This window comes from Dipodomys merriami, unplaced genomic scaffold (assembly GCF_024711535.1).
Source record: "Dipodomys merriami isolate MVZ:Mamm:240054 unplaced genomic scaffold, mDipMer1.0.p SCAF_71, whole genome shotgun sequence".
Classification (NCBI taxonomy): Eukaryota; Metazoa; Chordata; class Mammalia; order Rodentia; family Heteromyidae; genus Dipodomys; species Dipodomys merriami.
The window spans coordinates 830,932-850,961 of NW_027206302.1; the positions used below are offsets into that span (position 1 = coordinate 830,932).

At 49.3% G+C, this 20,030-nt stretch overlaps 1 protein-coding gene across 1 annotated transcript; it reads left to right on the forward strand.

Moving 5' to 3' along the window:
* The first annotated feature begins 3,936 nt into the window (after positions 1-3,936).
* LOC138817991 (antizyme inhibitor 2-like) lies at positions 3,937-14,139 on the forward strand. The gene is given in 12 exon segments (XM_070008772.1): positions 3,937-4,113; positions 4,676-4,850; positions 6,350-6,521; positions 7,030-7,164; positions 7,803-7,968; positions 10,075-10,105; positions 10,108-10,215; positions 11,494-11,594; positions 11,680-11,776; positions 12,882-13,071; positions 13,463-13,538; positions 13,930-14,139. Coding segments are annotated over 12 exon segments (1,638 nt in total).
* Positions 14,140-20,030: the final 5,891 nt, after the last annotated feature.

Consider the following 20,030-nt stretch of genomic DNA (forward strand, 5'->3'; position numbering starts at 1 on the left):
CTCACTCATTCCATGATCCTCTGAAACAGATTTTTACAGTGTATCTTACCTTTCTCTGCCTTCATTTCATCATCTTAACCCAGGATTGTGGCTGTAAGTACACACCATGAGATTTTGCCAGTACCCAATGTCTGAGTACACAGCAGGGTGGTGGTAAGTTAGGCAGTCAATAATGGATGGCATCATTGACACCAACCTGCCACGATCATCTCACACTAGTCACGCTCAATTTTGTGTGTTGTCAGAGGCTACACAGTCAACAGAACTGGGTTCCATTTCTATTTTTGTTTGTTTGTTTGTTTGGGGGTTTTTTGGTCAGTCATGGGGCCTGAACTCTGGGACTGAGCACTATCCCTCAGCTCCAGCTCAAGGCTAGCACTCTACCACTTGAGCCACAGTGCCACTTCTGGCTTTTTCTGCTTATATGGTGCTGAGCAACTGACCCCAGGGCCTCATGAATGCAAGTCAAGCACTCTACCACTGAGCCACCTTCCCACCCTTGAGTCCCATTTCTTGTTGTTGGTCTTACTGGCTGCATGACCTTGTACAATTTCTGGCACTACCTGAGTCTCTCTTAATAAGAGAAGAATCCTTTGTTCTCCTCTCTGGTGTCTGATTGTTACGCATGGGAAAGATTCCGTGTCACTGATCTGTCTGCTCTTGCACAGCCTGTCATGATGGTTATGGCTGAGTCATTCAGCTTTGTCCCCGGAGACCCAGGACACCAGCCCTTACCATGCCAGCTGAGTGAGATGCAGGCCCACTCAGTCTGGTGAAGTGCCTGCCCTGGGGCTGGGGCTGAGTCTAAGAACTCACCTTTTCCACCCATGCTGCATTCATCACCAAGCTAAAAGACAGCTTAGATCTTAGAGGCCCAGGGAAAAAAGAGCCAGGGCTGCTGCTGGGAAGGCATGCTTCACTGTTTCATAGTAGGATTTCTTAGTAGAGACAGGGACTGGCTGCTGGCCCGGTGTGTGACCTCTAAGCCACTGTGTTCCAGTGGGAGAAACTCCCTGAACCTTTCATTCTGCATTGGGGAAGGCAGAGTGTTGGACTGGGCTGACTCCTCTAGATGTGCTGGACATAATCAAGGAATTATGATATAATCACCACATCAGGGAAGGGCATCCCATCATGATAGAAGGTAAATAGCTTGCCTTGTGGTCAGGAACCAAAGAGAAGAAAGACAAAAAGGCTGGGGGTCCCTCAAGCCCCTTCAAAGATGCCCCCCCCCAATGGTCTAAAGGTCTTTCGCTAGGCCCCACCTTCTAAAGTCCCCTCCACCCAGCCACCCAATAGCACTACCCTGAGGACCAAGCTTTTAACATTCGGGACTTTGGGGGACATTTATCAGTCCTAAGAAAAAAGCGAACCCTGCCATTTACTACAGCAAGGAGGAGACAAGTACAGAATGTCGAGTGATAGATCAAACACCAATATTGGACATCCTCGCTTCTATGTGAAAATTCTGACAGTGTAAGTGAAACCTTGCCAAACTCATAGAAGCAGAGTGGGATGGTGGCGTCCTGGGGTTGGTGGTGGAGGGAAGGGAGGGGTGGGGGCCGCATACTCTTGGTATGATGCAGGTGTTAACATGGGTTATAGTGACCATGTCACAGTGTGCATCAACATCAAATCAGGTTGTGCTCCTTCAACCCATAAGTTTCTATTGGTCAATCATACCTCAATAAAGCCTGAAACGTGGTAGAGTGCCAGCCAGAATGATTTAAATGTCCTTATGCAATTAAATTGGTGCTAACAAAAACCTAATAAAAGCCGGGCGCTGTGGCTCACACCTGTAATCCTAGCTACTCAGGAGGCTGAGATCTGAGAAGCATGGTTCAAAGCCAGCCTGGGCAGGAAAGTCTGTGAAACTTTTATCTCCAATAAAAACCACTCCGAAAAACAGAAGTGGTTCTGTGGTTCTGGAGCTGAAGAGCTGAGAGACAATGCTCAGGCCCAGAGTTCAATCCCCACAACCAAAAACAAAACAAAACAAAAATCTAATAAAATAATATAAAGAAACAAAAACCTATAGAAATAAAAATAAATAAATGGATATCACAAACTAATGTCCGTACACTCCACGTTCAGAAAAAGGTCAGGATTCATCATCCTTTGCTGCCTGCTGTCTGTATCCTGTCAGCTGCCCCTCTGTGGCTCTCTTCCAACTCCTGAGTCACTGGGATTACAGGCATGTGTTACCAGGCCTCGCTGGGAACAACTCCTTTATATTCCACAATTGAGATCCTATGGTCTCTGTCTCTCTGTGACTGGCTTATTTCACTTAGCTAAATGCCTTCTGGATTCATCGGTGTTGTTGCAATTAACAGAATTTCCTAACGAACCCACAGCCTGTCACTCAGTATGAGACATGTCCACACGATGTGCCCTGTGTAAGCAACTCACCAAGTCTTCTCAGGGAGGCAGTGTGGCAGGCCTCTATCTGGGCCAGCTATGCAACAGGTAGGACAACTTGGGCAGGGTAAAGGGGAAGACAACAGGGAGAAGTTAGAAAAAGGGAACCACTGCCACTATTTACAACAGAGACAACTGACCACAGGGAGTTGGTGACCCAGGTGATAGAAGAGTGAAGCCCCTGGCCCCAGCAGGCAGTTAGTGTGTTTCAGGGCTGGAGAAGCAAAGGAAAAGTGCTCTACCACTCGAGTCAAACCCCCAGCTGAGGGCATTTTGATATGCTTATATATGCATACAATGTACCTTGATCAGACTTATCCCCTCCTTTACTCTCTCCTCTCTCTGCTACCCTTCACAAACCAATCGTAAACAAGCTTCACTGTCCCATTTTCACACATGTACATAAAGTATTTTGACCTCCTTCACCCCTCTATTCACCCTGACCTGCTTCTCACTATTCTACAAAAGTTTGCTGAGGTGTATTCTCTGCTGAGTCCTACAACCAGACAAGCCAGCTACAGTGGCTCATACCTGCAATCCCAGCTACTCAGGAGGTAGAGATTCAGAGGACTGGTTCAAAGTCAGCCCAGGCAAAAAGTTTGAGAGATCCTCCTCCCAACCAGTAGCTGAATATGGTGGTGCCCACCTATCACCCCAGCTGTGGTGGAAATATAAGAAGGAGGATTGCAATCCTCCTATTTAGGATTGCTGACCTACTCAAAAAGGGAGAGCCTATCTTAAAAATAACTACAGCACAACAAGGAGTTGTACTGCTTAAGCACAGCCTAGGACTTGAGTCCCAGCTTGAATGGAGGGCGTGAGCCTGTGGGTGACAGCTGACACCCAGAGGTAAATAAAGCTCCTCCCAGGTGCTGCTGGTGCCAGCAGGTGAAACCCAGGTGAAGAAGAGGGTGGGGGACATGGGTACATATTGAGTGACTGCCAGGCTCACATGTTCATTGGGAGAAACATGGAGCAGAGCCTTTGATCTGTGGTAGAGGGCAGGGACTCCTCCGGGAGACCCCGCCTCAGGCTCCCTTTGGAGTTTGACTATTTCTGTGCTTGCATGCCTGCTCCTGGTCTGCAGCGTGATTTGGGCAACTCTGGGCCCTGGGAGGGAGCAGGAGGATTTCAGGGTACCCTGGGCTCTGACTGTGGGGGACACTCACTCACAACAAGAACCCCACTGTTGCAGGGGCACACCGTGGGAGGTGTGCTCTGCCTTGGAGGTCTGAGCAGGAGGCTGGGGTGTGTGGGGACAGATGGGGAGGACCGTCCTTGCCCCTGAGGTTAGAGCTGGGATCTGCTCTGTCTGTCCACAGGAACTTACCTGAGGTCTAAGAACCCCTTCGATACAGCTTTCTAGGGGTGCATCTGAGGACACAAGGCATCATGGCTGCGTGGTGAGGCTAAGTGGGGAAGGGGCTGCAGAGGAGGAAGGTGGGGAGGAGGAGGAGAAAAGAGAGGAGGAGGAAGAGGAAGAGAGGAGGCTGAGTCTTCAAATAATCTCTTTCCAGGATGCCTGAACTGTCCCTGGCAGGGGCCTCAACTAGATCCTCGGCCTTCCCCCTTGGGGGCCCAGAAAAGATTCTGAAGCCACCCACAAGCCCATGGCCATTGGAGCACATCACCGTGCAACCTGGGGGATCTGTCCAGCAGGTGGTCCTGAAGAAGATCCAGGAGCTCTCTGGCACAGTACGAAGGAAGCAGCCAGCCATGGGAGGGAGGTGCAGGGCTCAGTTCCTCCTTTGGTGGCTTCCTGTTTCATGGCTTAGATAAGACTGCCACCGTGGTGGAAGTCCCTATTTAAGTTCTGTTCCCTCCAGTCCCCAGGCCTAGCACTTGGGATTTACCCATTGAGATGACTTCGGATACAAATTCCATTACCTTCCTGTGCAACTTGAAGCTTCTATTTTCAGCTGTGCTGGAGATTGGACTCAGAGCCTTGAGCTTGCTAGTCAAATGTCCTTCCACTTGAACCACATCCCTAATCCTTTTGCTTTTAGTTTAGTTTTTTTTTTTTTTTCAGCCCCAGCTGATTTTGGGTCTTGATATCCCTACCTCTACCTTCTGAATAGCTGGGATTATAGGTATATGTTACCATGCCTGTGCCTTTAAGAGTTAAAGGACTCTAGCTATCTCTTTGCCAAGACTGAGAGACAGTGATTCACCTAGCTGAGCTGTTGGCTTTCGCATCTCCACAATGGGAGAAACAAGGGCATTGAGAAGATTTAATGAGATGTCCCTGTCCCAGCAGGACAACCGAGACCCCTTCATGGTGGCCCACCTGGACATGCTGGTCAGCCGCCACGAGACCTTCTGCCGGGCGCTGCCCCAAGTCCAGCTCTTCTATGCTGTGAAATACAATAGCAGCCCCTGGGTGTTGCGAGTCCTGGCCACCCTGGGTGCGGGCTTCCACTGTGCCAGCCAGGTAACCAGCGGCTACTCACTTCCCAACAAGCCTGTGGCTTCCTGGGGGCAAAGACCAACGGTGAGGGGGCCTGCACTAGGAACTACAGCACCCAAAGCAGCTGTTGGAAGGTAGATATTTCTTTTTTTTTTTCTCCTTTTTCTTTTGGTTGGTCGTGGGGCTTGAACTCTGGGCCTAGGTGCTGTCCTTCAGCTCTTCAGCTCAAGGCGAGGGCTCTACCATTTGAGCCACAAAGCCACTTCCAGTTTTCTGGTGACTATTTGGAGATAAGAGTCTCACAGACTTTCCTGCCCAGGCTGGCTTTAAACTGTGATCCTCAGATCTCAGCCTCCCTAATAGCTATGATTATAGGTATGAGACACCGATGCCCGGAAATGGACATTTCTTTTTGTTGTTGTTATTTGTTTGCCAGTACCAGGGAGCAGGGTTTTTTGTTTGCCCAGCTTGTTTGCTAGGCTGGTTCTCTACCATTGTAGGCATTCCTCCAGCCCTGCTTTTTGCTGTTTAATTGAAAATAGAGTCTTGAAGACTCTGTTTGAAGCCTGGGCTTCAGATCTCAGACTCCTAAGTAGCTAGGATTGATTACAGGCATGAGCCGCTGGTGCCTAGTTAGTGTTTTTTTGTGTGTTTTTTTTTTCTAATTATTATCGTTAGCTGGGTACTGGTGGCTCTTGTCTGTAATTTTTTGTTGTTGTTGGTTGTGGGGCCTAAACTCTGGGCCTGAGCACTGTCTCTGAGCTCTTCAGCTCAAGGCTAGTGCTCTACCACTTGAGCCACAGCTCCACTTCCATTTCTTTGGGTGGTTCAGATAAGAGTTTCACAGACTTTCCTGCCCAGGCTGACTTCAAACTATCATCCTCAGATCTCAGCCTCCTGAGTAGCTAGGATTATAGATGTAAGCCACCAGTGCCTGGCTACAAATGAATTTTTGAAGGAACAAATGAATGAGTAACTTTGGTTATTCATTGCAATGGGCTGTGTGTCCGGTACTGACACCTAAACTAGGGAACAGAGCGCACATGCTTCGCGCCTTGAGCATGGGTCCATGTACACAGGCATTGGTATAGCCACTTCACCTTCCCGAGCCTCAGTTTCTTTCTCTTTAATATGAGGCTGAGCCGGTGCTGGTGGCTCAGACTTGTAATCCTAGCTACTCAGGAGGCTGAATCTGAGGATCACAGTTCAAAGCCAGTTGAGGCAGAAAAGTCTGTGAGACTCTTATCTCCAATAAACTACTCAGATAAAGCCGGAAGTGGCACTGTGGCTCAAGTGGTAGAGTGCTAGCCTTGAGCACAAAGAAGCTCTGGGACAGTGCCCAAGCCCTGAGTTCAAGCCCCAGGACTGGCAAAAAGGCTGACTCTGATTTCCCAATGTGCTCCCTGGTAGAGAACAGGGGGTTTGGTCAGGGCAGTCTCATTGATATAGGCCATTGCTCCTGTCCCCAAAGAACAGAGGCAGAGCATTGGCAGACCCCCAGCGCTAATGTTCACCCCTGGCGGTGGGAGCTGGAGCAGGTGTTGGGCCTGGGTGTGGCCCCCTCTCGCATCATCTTCGCCAACCCCTACAAGGCCGCTTCCCATATCCGGTATGCTGCCCGCCATGGGGTGCAGCTCCTGACCTTTGACTGTGAGGAGGAGCTGACCAAGGTGGCTCAGCACCACCTAGGGGCCAGGTGAGAAGGGCAGGGGTGGGTGGAGACAGCCACAGGGTAGAAGGCAGTCCCCAGGCAGCCCCAGGGCAAGGGCAGGCAAATGAGCAAGCACCAGAGTTTGGGTCATTGGGCCCAGCACCGTCCCTGGTGTTTGTCTCTGCCAAATAAACACTGGGGTCTGTGCACAGATGCGGACAGAGCCTGACATGACACCTGGCATTTGCCATGTCAGGAGAAAAGTACTCACACTGGAGTCACAGCAGGGCTCCCATTTCAGATCCATCTATCACCCACTGGGTGGCTGTGGGAAAGAAGCTTAATGTCTCTGATTCTGTAGCACAAGAGCCTGAAGAACATCTGTTTATAGTTTTAGCCTTTTCCTACTTGCTGTGCCCTGTGTCTAGTTTGTGGGTTTACTCCTGGGGGCTTCATGGCTGGTAGTGCAGATGGCCGCGGCTAGGGCTGGTGGGGAGGTGGGTGGGGCTCCCGGTCCTACGCACCCCTGCCCCCCTCTGTGCCCCTCCTGCAGGCTGCTTCTCCGGATCCAGACTCAGCACAGCCAGAGCACCTTCCCCCTCAGTGGCAAGTTTGGGGCCAGCCTGGAGGAATGTGGACACCTGCTCACATCTGCCAGAGGACTTGGGCTGGCTGTGGTTGGAGCCACGTAAGTCCTGCATGGAGCACACTTGTCCTGCATGGGGGCAAGAGTTCTGCTTCCACGGCCCATCCCGAGCCCTTGACTAGTGTATGCCCTGGCTGGCCAGGGCTGCTCTGGCCTCATAGATGCTCCTTACTCCAGGTGATCTCTCTCTCTCTCTCTCTCTCTCTCTCTCTCTCTCTCTCTCTCTCTCTCTCTCTCTCTCTCTCTCTCTCTCTCTCTCTCTCTCTCTCTCTCTCTCTCTCTCTCACACACACACACACACACACACACGGTCCCATGAGGGCACTTGATCTTGACTCTTTAGTGTCTTGGTGCCCCTTGAACCCAAAGAGGAGGACAGCTTGTTTGCCTGGCCTCAGTCTGTTGGCCTTGGTGATTCACCCAGCTTCTGGGAGCACCAGATGGGAGTGTTGATGCCATGCCCTCTGAGGAGCAGAAGGGGGGTCTTCTTCCTGGTGCTGACAGCGACCCAGGCATGAGCCCCTACTCCATGGTCATATGGGGAGGGGTGTCTAGCTGAGGTCCTGGATTTGTAGTGCGTTGAGCTGCCTGACCTGCGCTATTCTGTACCACCTGAGTGGGTGTTTCTAACCACAGTTCCACCCGTGTGTCTCCCATGCCCCTGGCCACAGCCTGCTCAGCTTTCATGTGGGCTCCGACTGCCACACACCCCAGAGCTTCGCCCAGGCCATTGCGGACTGCCGGCTGGTGTTTGAGATGGGTCGTGAGGCCGGCCATGACATGAACCTCTTGGATCTGGGAGGGGGATTTCCTGGAGCAGAGGGCTCCGAAGCCAGGTTTGAGGAGGTGAGAGGGACCGCCCGAAGTGGGGGACAGTGGGTAGAAGCCTGTGTGTGCAAGCGCATGTGTGTGTGAGTGTGTGTGTGTGAGGGGAAGGCTTGTGAAATCTTGACTTGTATGCAGGCACTGGGGCTCATCTTTGGTCAGAGATCTTGTCTCAGAGAAAGGAAATGCTAAGGACTGGACTCAAAGCTTTACACTTGCTACGCAGGTGCTTTGCTACTGGAGCCATGCCCCCAGCAACTTGTTTTTGCTGGTACTGGGGTTCGGACTCAAGGCCTCATACTTGCTTTGCTTGCTTGGCTGGCCCTCTACCACTTGAAGCATGTCTCTGGACTGACTTTTTTTCTGATTATTTGGGAGATCGAATCTTGGAGATTTTCCTAGGGTGACTTCTCACCTTTAACCTTTGGATTTCAGCCTTCAGGGTAGCTAGGATCTTAGATGTGAGCCATTGGCACTCAATTTCCACACCTCTGTGCGCACGCACACACACATACACACACACTTACATAATACATATACATATATGTATGCATGTATGTGTATATTTATCTCTTTTTAAACTTTATTATTACCATTATCTTTAAGTAGTTGTACAAAGAAGTTCCCATTCTACAGAACAGCATATGAATACAAGGTATCTGACAACATTGTTGCTTATGCCTCTTAACCTGTCCCTTCTCCTACTTTTTTTTTAAAATTGAGATAGGTAATTACATAAATTTCACATATTTCACAGTATTGTGGAATAGTGATACATAGTTAAAGTCACAAACACATTTTAACTTTCACAAGGCAAATTATGATTATCATGGTCTATAAAGTCTGTGAATTCTAGAGCTTTGACAATATAAATTATTTCTTCCACATCAGGTGATGATTGCATTTCTTTCCTTTTGCTTAGTGTGGGCTGTTCCCTCTTTCCCTCTCATTCCTCCCTTCCTGTTGCTGTGTTTGGGTTGCTTAGTTCTTTTTCTTCTATGTCCAGTGCAGCTGATGGGCCCCTTTGTTGTGTGTTGTTCTATTTCCCACTTATTCTGTTCTTCCTCCTGGCTTTCCTCTGTTGCATGCATATAGCTACCATATATACACATATATGTATATATATATATATATATGTATATATGGTCAAGAACTATTTATCTCTCTCTATATGTACATCTATGTGTATACACACACAATATAGTTTTGGTGGTACTTAAGCCCTATGAACTTGTTAGGCAAGCACTCCACCGCTTGAGCTACACCCCAACCCCTCTAGCAACTTCTTGCATTGAATATTTTTGAGATAGGGCCTTAAAAAAATTCCAAGGTGCTGGTGGCTTATGCCTATAATCCTAGCTACCCAGGAAGCTGAGATCTGAGGATCATGGTTCAAAGCCAGCCTGGGCAGGAAAAGCCGTGAAACTCTTATCTCCAATAAACCAGAAAACTGGAAGTGGCGCTGTGGCTCAAGTGGTAGAGTGCTCACTCACCTTGAGCTGAAGAACTCAGGGACAGTACCCAGGCCCAGAGTTCAAGCCCCATGACCGAAATAAAATAAAATAAAATAAAAAATTCCAGGCCCACCTGGCCTGCCGTCCTCTGATCTCTGCTCCGCTGGGGATGGCAGGCAGGTCCACTGCACTTCCTCTGTAGCCAGGGTAACAGGTGCACAAAGCCACTGGTTGAGATGGGGTCTTTCAGACTCCTCTTTTGGCCTGGGCTGACCTAGACCCTCCAGCCCACGATCTCTGCCTGCCAAAGAGCTAGGATTACAGGCTTGAGCCGTTGGGCCTGGCCTGGTGAGCACTCTTTGCCTTAAGGTGCAAAAGTAGGTGTGTGTGTGTGTCTGAGCATGCATCTGCAGAGGCCCCACGGCGTTTAGGTGTGTTGGCTGCTAGCCTTGGTTCTTCAGGCAGAAGCTTACAGTCCTCCAGATCCAGGGAGTGTTCCCTCATTGCTGAGCCTGTGTTGGTTGAAATAATTGCACCTTCACGCTGCTCAGAGGGGCAGAGGGGTGTTTGCATCGGTCGCCTCCTCATCGAGGGGCCTGAGCATACGTTCTAAAGTGCCAAGCTCAATGCACAGGGACGGACATCGTCATGGAGGCTGGATCTGTCCCCGCAGATGGCAAGAGTGATCAGAGCTGCCCTGGCCCAGACCAGGAGACTGGCGTGAAAGTCATGGCAGAGCCCGGCCGCTTCTAAGCAGAGCCCATCTGCACCACGGCCGTGAACATCATCGCTAAGAAGGCCATGCTCATGCCTGGTAGGTAGCCCCCTGGGGGCGGGAGGGAGGGGAGAGCTGGCCACGTTGCGGTGTCCCCAGGCCTGGCAGAGAGGATGTGCACAGGATTTGGGCACTATCCCAGCATATGTAATAGAGGAAACAAGATTAGAATTGGGTAGTAAAATAAGCCTGTCAGTGTCACTGTTTCTTAAGAGAAAGTCTTACTATATAGCCCAGGCTGACCTTGAACTCAAGATCCTCCTCCCAGCTGCTGGCCTATAGGTAGGTACAACCACACCCAGCTCAGCATCACTGGTTTATGTTCTCTAGTAGACGGGGAGGGGAAGTCCAGAAACCCCGGTATTCACTTCCTGACCAGTCAGTGAGTCTGTATCATACAGAGAAATGTGTCACCTGCAGAATATAGTTCACAAAGCCTGTTCCTGCTGGCTCACGCCTGTAATCCTAGCTACTCAAGATAAGAATGTCATAGATTCTGTGGCCCGAGCTGGCTTCAAACTATGATCATAGATTCTGTGGCCCGAGCTGGCTTCAAACTATGATCCTCAGATCATAGTTTGAAGCCAGCTCGGGCCACAGAATCTATGACATTCTTATCTCCAATTAAACACCCAAAACCACAAGTGGAGCTGTGGCTCATGTGGTAGAGTGCTAGCATTGAGCACAAAGAGTCAGAGACAGCTCCCAGGCTCTGAGTTCGAGCCCCAGGACTGGCATGTACATGTACATCCATGCACATGTGCACATACACACATACACACACACACACACACACACACACACACACACAGGCACACGAAAATACAATTACTACAGGCATCCCATGGAGAAAGGACACAGAAATGAGCAATCCATTACACAGAGGCCATTGGTTCTGTTCTGCATCACACAGCAGGTGCTCAGAACACTGGTCCAAGAAGAAAGATGAAGATTCGGGAAGGATCCTAGCTCAGATTCTCTTGTGGACTTCTGCAAGACTCAGTTTCCCCAACTATAAAGTGGGGATTGTGTCATTAAGCGGATTTATTTAATTCTCTTGGAGTCATGGTGGGGTTTCAGCACCTATGAGCTATGCTGGAACACAGAGGGCAGAGCAGTGGGGGGTCTTTCACGAGAGCCAGTGGCTGAACTTAGAGATCCCAGGCCTGAGAGTGGAGGCCTGGTACAGGCTCTGAGTCAAGCATGGGAGGGAGAGGGAGGAATCTGGGCAGGAACTCCTGGGGCGGAGGCCTTGTTCAGGAGGTGAGGGAGGGCAAGGGATGGCCCAAGCCCCGCCCACTCCAGCCCATTCCCCAGGAGGCCTCTGGAAGCTGATCTACTACCTCAATGATGGCCACTATGGCATATTCTGTATCTTCCTCCGGGAGGCTGTCCCCAAGACACCCATCGTGGCGAAGGTAAGGGGGGGGATCCTCTTGGGCTCTGAGGTCACCAAGCCCAGCCCTGTGCCCTGAGAGATGAGGTGGGGGGTGGGGGGTTCAGGATGTTCCCAACTCTGCCGACAATCACACCAGATGTATATACAAGAAAGTGTGTGTGTACATCTACGTGTGTGGCCGATCCACTCACACTTGCACAGGTGTGTGAGTCTGTGGATGATGTATAGTTGTCCTGAAGCAGCAACATTTAGAAACTGTTAGATGTTTCTGTGTGTATCTCTGTGTATGTACTCCATGTGTGTATGTGTGTGGTTATGTTTCCAGGATCCTTGAACAATGGAGATGTAGTGGTTCTCTGCTTTTTGTGATAGTCACTTGGGAAGCTTTAAAAAGCCCACCACTGCTGGGTACCAGAGACTCACCCCTGTAATCCTAGTTATTTAACAGGCTGAGATCTGAGGAGCATGGTTCAAAACCAGCCCAGGAAGACCTGTAATCTTCCATTAACCAGCAAAAAGCTGGAAGTGGGGGGCTGAGAAGGTGGCTCAGTGGTAGAGCGCTTGCCTTGCATGCATGAGGCCCTGGGTTCGGTTCCTCAGCACCACATAAGCAAAAAGAAAAAGCCGGAAGTGGTGCTGTGGCTCAAGTGGTAGAGTGCTAGCCTTGAGTTGAAGAGCTGAGGGACAACACCCAGGCCCAGAGTTCAGGCTCCACGACCAGACCCTTCTTCCCCCCCCCCCCAAAAAAAGCTGGAAGTGTGGGCAGGGCTCAAGTATAGCGTACCAGCTTTGAAAACAAATCTAAGTGACAGCACTCAGGCCTTGAATTCAAGCCTTTGAACAGACACACACACTTTTATGTATGGCTCCCCTCCAAAAAAAAAAGCCCTCACTGCTCAGACCAGACATCGGAATGTCTCAGAAGCATAGACCTGGCTATCAATCCTTATATATAAAAAAAAATTTATAAAACAACAACAATCCTGGGTGATTACAATGCACAGTTAACTCTGGGACCTTGAACTCGGAGTGGAGATTGGAGAAATTCTCCTGTGGCAGGGCCAGGATGTGTTGTATAAAATATGAGCTCGGTGAGGACAAGGCCTTTATTTGGTTCAGCATTGATCCCAAAGGCAGAGCCCACTGCCTGGCATGGGTGGCCACTCACTCATGGATCACTGTGACTGGATAAATGGCGGTGTCCTTGCTGTCCTCAGTCGCATGCTTCCGCCCACCCAGGGAGAGCTGGGGGGGGGACCTATTGTATTCTTTCTCCTCTGAGTGCCCCTCTCCTTGCTCCTGACAGGAGTTCCTTTGCAAGCCCCCTCTTCCCCTGCCTTTGACAGGCTCTTCCTGGACGATGTGCAGCTTCCTGAGCTGGACGTAGGCGACTGGCTCATTTTCCCCTCCATGGGCGCCTACACCAGCTCCATGAGCTCCACCTTCAATGGTTTCCAACCTGCTGCCACCTGCTATGCCCTGAGCCCCCAGCTCAGGTGCGGGGGGGGGGGGGGAGCAGCAGGGGGCAGGCAGTGGGGGTATCTTATAGGAGCTGGTGGCTGAGCTTGGAGGTCCCAGGCCTGGGAGATGCCCTGTGTCCCCTCTGGCCCTGGTGAGGCCCAGTGTAGCTGGCTGCATTTTGACACTGGCCTCTGCCTATGTGTTTGACCCAGCTAGGTCTCTGCTACCTTGGTCTACATGAGGCACTGCAGGTCCTCAATGCGACCCTCCCAAGTCCTACCCACTCTGACCTCTGGCACTGGCTCCCGGGTTCTCCGATGAGCCCCCCACCAGTCCCAGGCTTCCCCACGGTCCCGGGGATTCTCTCTGCCTGAGGAGGGGGAGGGGATCTATAACACACCCCAATGGCACCACCTTTTTTCACAGGAGCTTGCTGGAGACAGCATCTTGGGCCGGACAAGGTCAGAACAGAGCCGGTCCAGCGGCTGGTGTGCCCGCCCACGTGGGGGGAAGCTTGGGGCAGGAGGGTCCTTGGAGGGAGCAGGCTGCTTCTGCACTGTCGGGGCCATATTTGAGATACGGAGATGTTGTCACCCTATGTGCATCTGAAACACCAGCCAGCCCCCTCGCCAGCCCCTAACCAGCTAGACTGTGGGTCCCTGGGGAACTGAGAACTTTTGCCAGCTCACCAGCGTCCCCTGCTGGCCATGGCAATTTTTACACTTCAAAGACAGTATTTGGGGGAATTGTAGGCTCAAAAAGAGACTTGTGTCCTACAGGGAAGGAAGTTGGCAGAGGGGCATCCTGCAGGCAGGGGAGGGGACCCCACAGGCCAAGCCACTGCCCCAGGGGTGTCTTCCAAGCTTGGCTGATGAGGCCTTCGCCCTCCACAGCCCTCAAGTCCTCCCACTTCCCCGGTCAGCGTCATGGTTGCCACCCAGGCAAGGCCGAGGAACCTTCCAGCATCCTTAGACTGGAATAAGAGGAGGAATGGCTGCAGACACTTTGCACGGGAGGCAGAAGATCTGGACAGCTTTCAGGACAGCATGATGCTCACTGGGCAACGCCCTCCCCAGCCTGAGAATCAGGAGTGGAAACACTGACCCCACACCCACAGATGTTTGTAAATGCGAACAGGAGTGGGCTTTAGAGAAAACAAAGTCATGGTGAGCGCAGGAGATGAACGTTGGCGAGTTTTGTTAGTCCTGTGGGACTTGTGTGAATCTATCATCCATCCACCCATCCACCCATCTGCCTGTCTACCCATCCATCCTTCAACCATCCCTCAGCGATCCATCCATTGTCCACCTGTCCATCTGTCTTCCATCCATCCATTCACTCAGTAGCAATGTGAGGGCCTCATCTTTCTGACACTGTCTTGGCACAGGTGACACATGGACAAGCCAGACAGAACCCACATTGTAGAGCTCATCTTCCAGGTGACCAAAGACAGACTAAACGAAACATAAATAAATGACCAAATGCAGTGGAAAGCAAGGCTGAGAGGAAACTGAAACACAGCCAGGGGTAGTGAGCAACAGAGGGCTGTGAGGGGCTCAGGGGGCCAGAGGCCTCACTGAGGGAGTTGAGGCCGCAACCAAGACCTGGGGAAAGCAAGCAAAGAAGTCATGTGAGTAGCAGCTTAGAAATCCAGCATGAGGAACAGCGAGGCCGCAGGCCAGGTGCAGAGTGTTGAAGAAAAGCAAGAAAGGGCTGGGGTGTGGCTCAGTGATAAAGTACTTGTCTAGCATTTGAGAATGCCTGTATTTGATCTCTAGGATTGAGAGAGAAAGAGGGTGAGAGAATAAGGGAGAGTGAATGAGAGAGAAGACAAGGAAGGAAGGAAGGAAGGAAGGAAGGAAGGAAGGAAGGAAGGAAGGAAGGAAGGAAGGAAGGAAGGAAGGAGGGAGGGAAGGAAGGAAGGAAAGAAGGAAAGGAGGGAAGGAAGGAAGGAAGGAAGGAAAGGAAGGAGGGAGGGGAGGGAGGAAGGCAAGCCCCTGCAGCCCTCAAAGCTTGTTCTGCCCACTTCTGGTCCACAATGATCCCACTTACCATGAGTTGTCTGTTTTTTGTTTTGTTTTGTTTTGTTTTGCCGGTTGTGGGGCCTGAACTCTGGGCCTGGACGCTGTCCCTCAGCTCTTCAGCTCAAGGCTAGCACTCTACCACTTGAGCCACGGAGCCACTTCCGGCTTTTTCTGCTTATATGGTAATGAGGAATCGAACCCAGGGCCTCATGCATACAAGGCAAGCCCTCTACCACTGAGGCACCTTCTCAGCCCCGAGTTGTCTAATTATTACATGTCAGAGCTGGGGTTTGCTCAAATATCAGATGGCTGACTGCCCTCCATCCAGGGCCAGGGTACATGTGCATCCCCAGGGGTGGGGGGGCGGCGTGGGAGGTGGGGATCAGGGTTCACCGTTTAACCATTGTGACTTACTGCCACCTATTGGCAACCCTGCCACCTTGCACCTTTGTGATTGGATCCAGGAGAGATGATAGAAAGGAAGCTAGGAAATAGAAGGAAATAAATAAGAGAAGGATAGGTTGTGATGGGAGCTGTGACAGGATTCAGTGTCAGAAGCAGATGACACTGAGAGAAGAAACAGGATAGGAGGCTGGAGAGATGACCCCAGAAGGAGCCACAGGGCTGTAAGGTCTGGGTGGGTTCAGGAACAGGGTGGCCAGTGAGGTTGAGCCCGTGCCTCAGCCCACAGCTGAGGCAGAGCCATGAACAGCATCCTTTCTCAGGTGCTGATCAGTCCCCACGTAGCTGACCACCCTCCTCGACCCTCTATCTTCTCTTGTCTTATGCAACTTCAACCTTGGCTGATGATAAAAAGTTATTACTAGCCAGGCACCAGGGTGCTCATGCCTGTAATCCTAGCTACTTAAGAGGCTGAGATCTGAGGATGGGCAGTTGGAAGCCAGCCCAGGAAAGAAAGTCCTTGAGACTCTTATCTCCAATTAACCACAAAAAGCCAGAAGTAGAGCTGTGGCTCAAGTTGTAGAGCACTAGCCTTGAGCACAAGAAGCTCAAGGACAGCTACCAGGCCCTGAGTTCAAGCCCTAAGACTGTCATAGACTTATATATACACCACCACCAACAACAACAACAACAAAGAAATTACTGTTCTTCTATGGAAATTAAAGCGTAATCGCTAACAGATGTGACTGGTTTGAAGGAAGCATGGAGATCATTTCCATAATGATAGCAGGAACTCCTGCCATAGAGTAAACAATCAAAGACCTGATCAGCATAGGATAACGCTGGGCATAGGAACTCATAGGGGAGAATGGGACACAATGGGATCAGTCTTGCTTTGTAGCTGATGTCACATTAATTGTGTATTTGTGGTTTTGTCGGCTGCTGGTAGTGAACTATTCTCTCTGTGCACACACACATGCACATGTGATGTAGGTCTCCTGATCACCACCAGCTGGTGCACCGTGGTTTTAGTTGGAAGTTAATTTGATGTTCCCTAACATCTAATGTGTCAAATACCTTATCATGTGCTAGGTTGGCCCTGCAGAAATCTTTTGTGAAATGGCTGTCCAACTTTTGTTTCCATGACCTAACGCCATACAACAACCAGTGCAGAATCAATGGCTTAAACCAAAAGCACCTGTTGGCTCCCAAGCCAGGGTGATCTGGGCTGGGCATGTCTAGACCTTGCTTTTGTAACCAGGGGTTGCTGAAAACCACTTAACACTGCACCTCCCGCTGCAGTCCAGTCTGGGATGGCCAACACAGCTGGCCAAGCTAAGCAGATCACTTTACCTGGGGGCTGGGCTCACCAAAGCTCACCAAAGTTTCAAGCCAGCTAATACTTCACTGGCTGAGATATCTGCTGCACCAGAATCCAGAGGAGCAGTTCACTGGGCATGTCCACCTAAATAACAATGGGTGTGTGTGTGGGGGGTCTCTAAAGATCAATGAAGTTTAATCAGGATGGAAACAACGCTGCAAATGGAATGTCCTTGCAACAACAATGAGGCTCAGAGGCGAGGGGAGGGTTTGAAAGGTAAAATGAGCTGGGTCACGTGAGAGATTTGAAACCATAACCCTTGCTTACAAGGATTAATAACAAAGGTGGCTTGGTCAAATGGTGATGAATCTCAAAGACTTTCTTTCCTGAGCTGGCTTTGAACTTGGATCCTCAGATTTCAGCCTCTTGAGGAGCTAAGACCACAGGTAGGAGCCTCCGGCACCCAGCCTATTTTAATTTTTAACAAAATCTTTACTCGCTCTATTAGCGGTTCTGGGATTCCGGCTCAGTGCCCCCTGCTTGCTACCTAGGTGCTCTTGCTGCTGAGCCACGCCACCAGCCTTGCATTTTAGTTTGAGGTAGGGTCTCAGGAACTGTTTTGCCCAGCTTGGCTTTCAGTCAGTTTTTTTTCTGGCCCGAGGAATTTTTTTATCAGTCTTCTAATTAGGGACATTTGGTGGCTTCTGGCATTTCTTTGAAAGCCAGGGGCAGGCCTTTGAATAGATTTTGTTTTGCCGGTGGCCCTGGTAACCATGGAGAGTACATCTACCAGTTGCCTTGGCAACCAGGGACCCTGTGACTGCCTCAGTTTCTTTCAAGGAATTTATTGACTTTATCTAAATTAAATCTACTAGTGTTAAGTAATTTATAGCATTCCCTTATTCTTTTTTTAAAAAAACATTAAAGGGTAGACTCAGGAACAATGCTCTTTCTGGCATCCTGATGTTAATAGCATTTGGGTTTTGGTTGTTGTAGTGGTGGTGGTAGTTATCTTTTTATTTATTCTTGCTAGGGGTTTACCCATTTTGGTAATTTCTTCAAAGACCCAACTTTAAACTTTTATTATCCTCTATTATGTGTTTCCTATTTTTACTTGTTCCCATTTTTCACTTAAACTGGCCTTAATTTGTGCTCTTTTTTTTTTTTTGCCTTCCCCCGCCTTCTTTAAGCTATTCCTCTTTTTGTTGTTGCATTTTAATCTTTCTTGTTTTCTACTATCCCTGAAATCTAAACAGTTACAGTAATAAATTTTCAAACATTTTTGTCTTAATTATAATTCAATATTTTAAAATTCTTTTTCTTCTGACTTCTTTGACTTATGGATTATTTGGCAATATATTGTTTAATTTCCAAACCTTGAATGATCTGTATTTCTGTTATTGTTTTCCAGTTTAATTGAATTACGATCCATAACATAGTCTATAGTCTTTAAAATTTGTTGAGACTTGTTTTATAACCCCAGAATAGGGTCAATATATATATATATATATATATATATTTTTTTTTTTTTTTTTTTTTTTTTCATTTGTGAGGCTGGAACTCTGGGCCTGGGTGCTGTCCCTCAGCTCTTCAGCTCAAGGCTAGTACTCTACCACTTGAGCCACAGCGCCACTTCCAAGGGTCAATTTTGGTTAAGCCATACTTATGAACTTGAAAGTCTGTATAGTCAGTATACACACACACACACAACCACACATATTTTCTTTTTTGTGTGGTGGTACTGGGACTTAAACTCAGGTCTTTGAGCTCTAGCTGAGATTTTCTGTTCAGTTGGTATGCTACCATTTGAACCATACCTCCAGTTTTGGCTTTTTGCTAGCTAACTGGAGGTAAGAATCTTGTGGAACTGTCTACCTGGGATGGCTTCAAACTATAATCCTAGAGATCTCAGCCTCCTGAGTAGCTATGATTACAGGTATGACTTACCAGCGGCCACCTTAAATAATTTTTATATACCCTATTTTCTCATGCACATTCTAGATTGTTCTGATTTGTTACAATCCATCTGTTTTAATTTTGCACTTTAATTGTTGTGTTATTTATTCTAAGAATTTTAATGTGTCTCTATCCAAACCAACTGTCAACTTTTTAGTTTTCCTGTTTTTTTTTTTTTTGGGTCCGGTCGTGGGCCTGAACTCTGGGCCTGGGCTCTGTCCCTCAGCTCTTCAGCTCAAGGCTAGCACTCTACCACTTGAACCACAGTGCCACTTCTGGCTTTTTCTTTTTGCTTATGTGGTGCTAAGGAATCGAACCCAGGGCCTCAGGCATGCAAGGCAAGCACTCTACCACTGAGCCGCCTTCCCAGCCCCTTTTCCTGTTTCTTGTAAGTATGTTTCCAAGCTGATCTTTTGTTTATTTAAGCATAGATGTTTCACACTGCCTGTGAAACAATCCTATGTTTGATTCTTTTGTTGCCAGGTCCTTGACCTATCTTTTATTCCTGTACACCTACCTTTCACCAGTGCACTTGAAAACTTATTTGTGTAACTAATGTAAACTCTAGGCATCTCCTTCCAAAGATTTCCATTTGCTTCTTTCAGGATCCAAAAATGCAAATGATCTGGGGTCACCTCAGTCCAAGTTTAAGGTTTGAGATTACCCAAGCTGCCTAGGAATTTAAAAACCTAAGGCTGGCTGAAGTCCATTCTGAGCTAATTCTACAGTATGGCTTTTGTGGAACCCAGCACTGGAGGTTGGTCATGGACAATTCCTATCATGGCCACATGAGGGCAGTGGTGTGCCAGGAGTGCTCAGGCTCTGCCATGACACAATCCAGAGCTGCTTTTTTGGTGGAGGTCTTTGCTTCCAACTGTCAGAATAAAGAGACGATGATTTAGCTTAGCATCTGAAGCCTCATTTCCCTCTGCTTTATTTCATTCATCAAACTCTGTTTGATGCCTCCTCTGGCACTAAACACAGAAATAAGTCATGCCCTGTTCCTACCTGCGAGGACCTATGGTCCATTAAATCTTCTCCAGGCTAGGCTCCCTGGGTTTCCCCACCTGCCTGCCTTTGCAGCTGATGCTGACATGTCTCTCTTTCCCCATCTCTGCTTCACATTTCCCCTCATCCTTAAGGTTCAACTCAGACACAAGTTCTTCCTCTCCTACTCTCTCTCACCTGGTGCTGTCTCTCTCCCAGACTGGCGATGGTCTGCCCTCCCCCACCGCTGAGGTTCCTCAGAGAAGCAGTATACCCATTAAGCCAGATGCTGGAGGACAGGAGG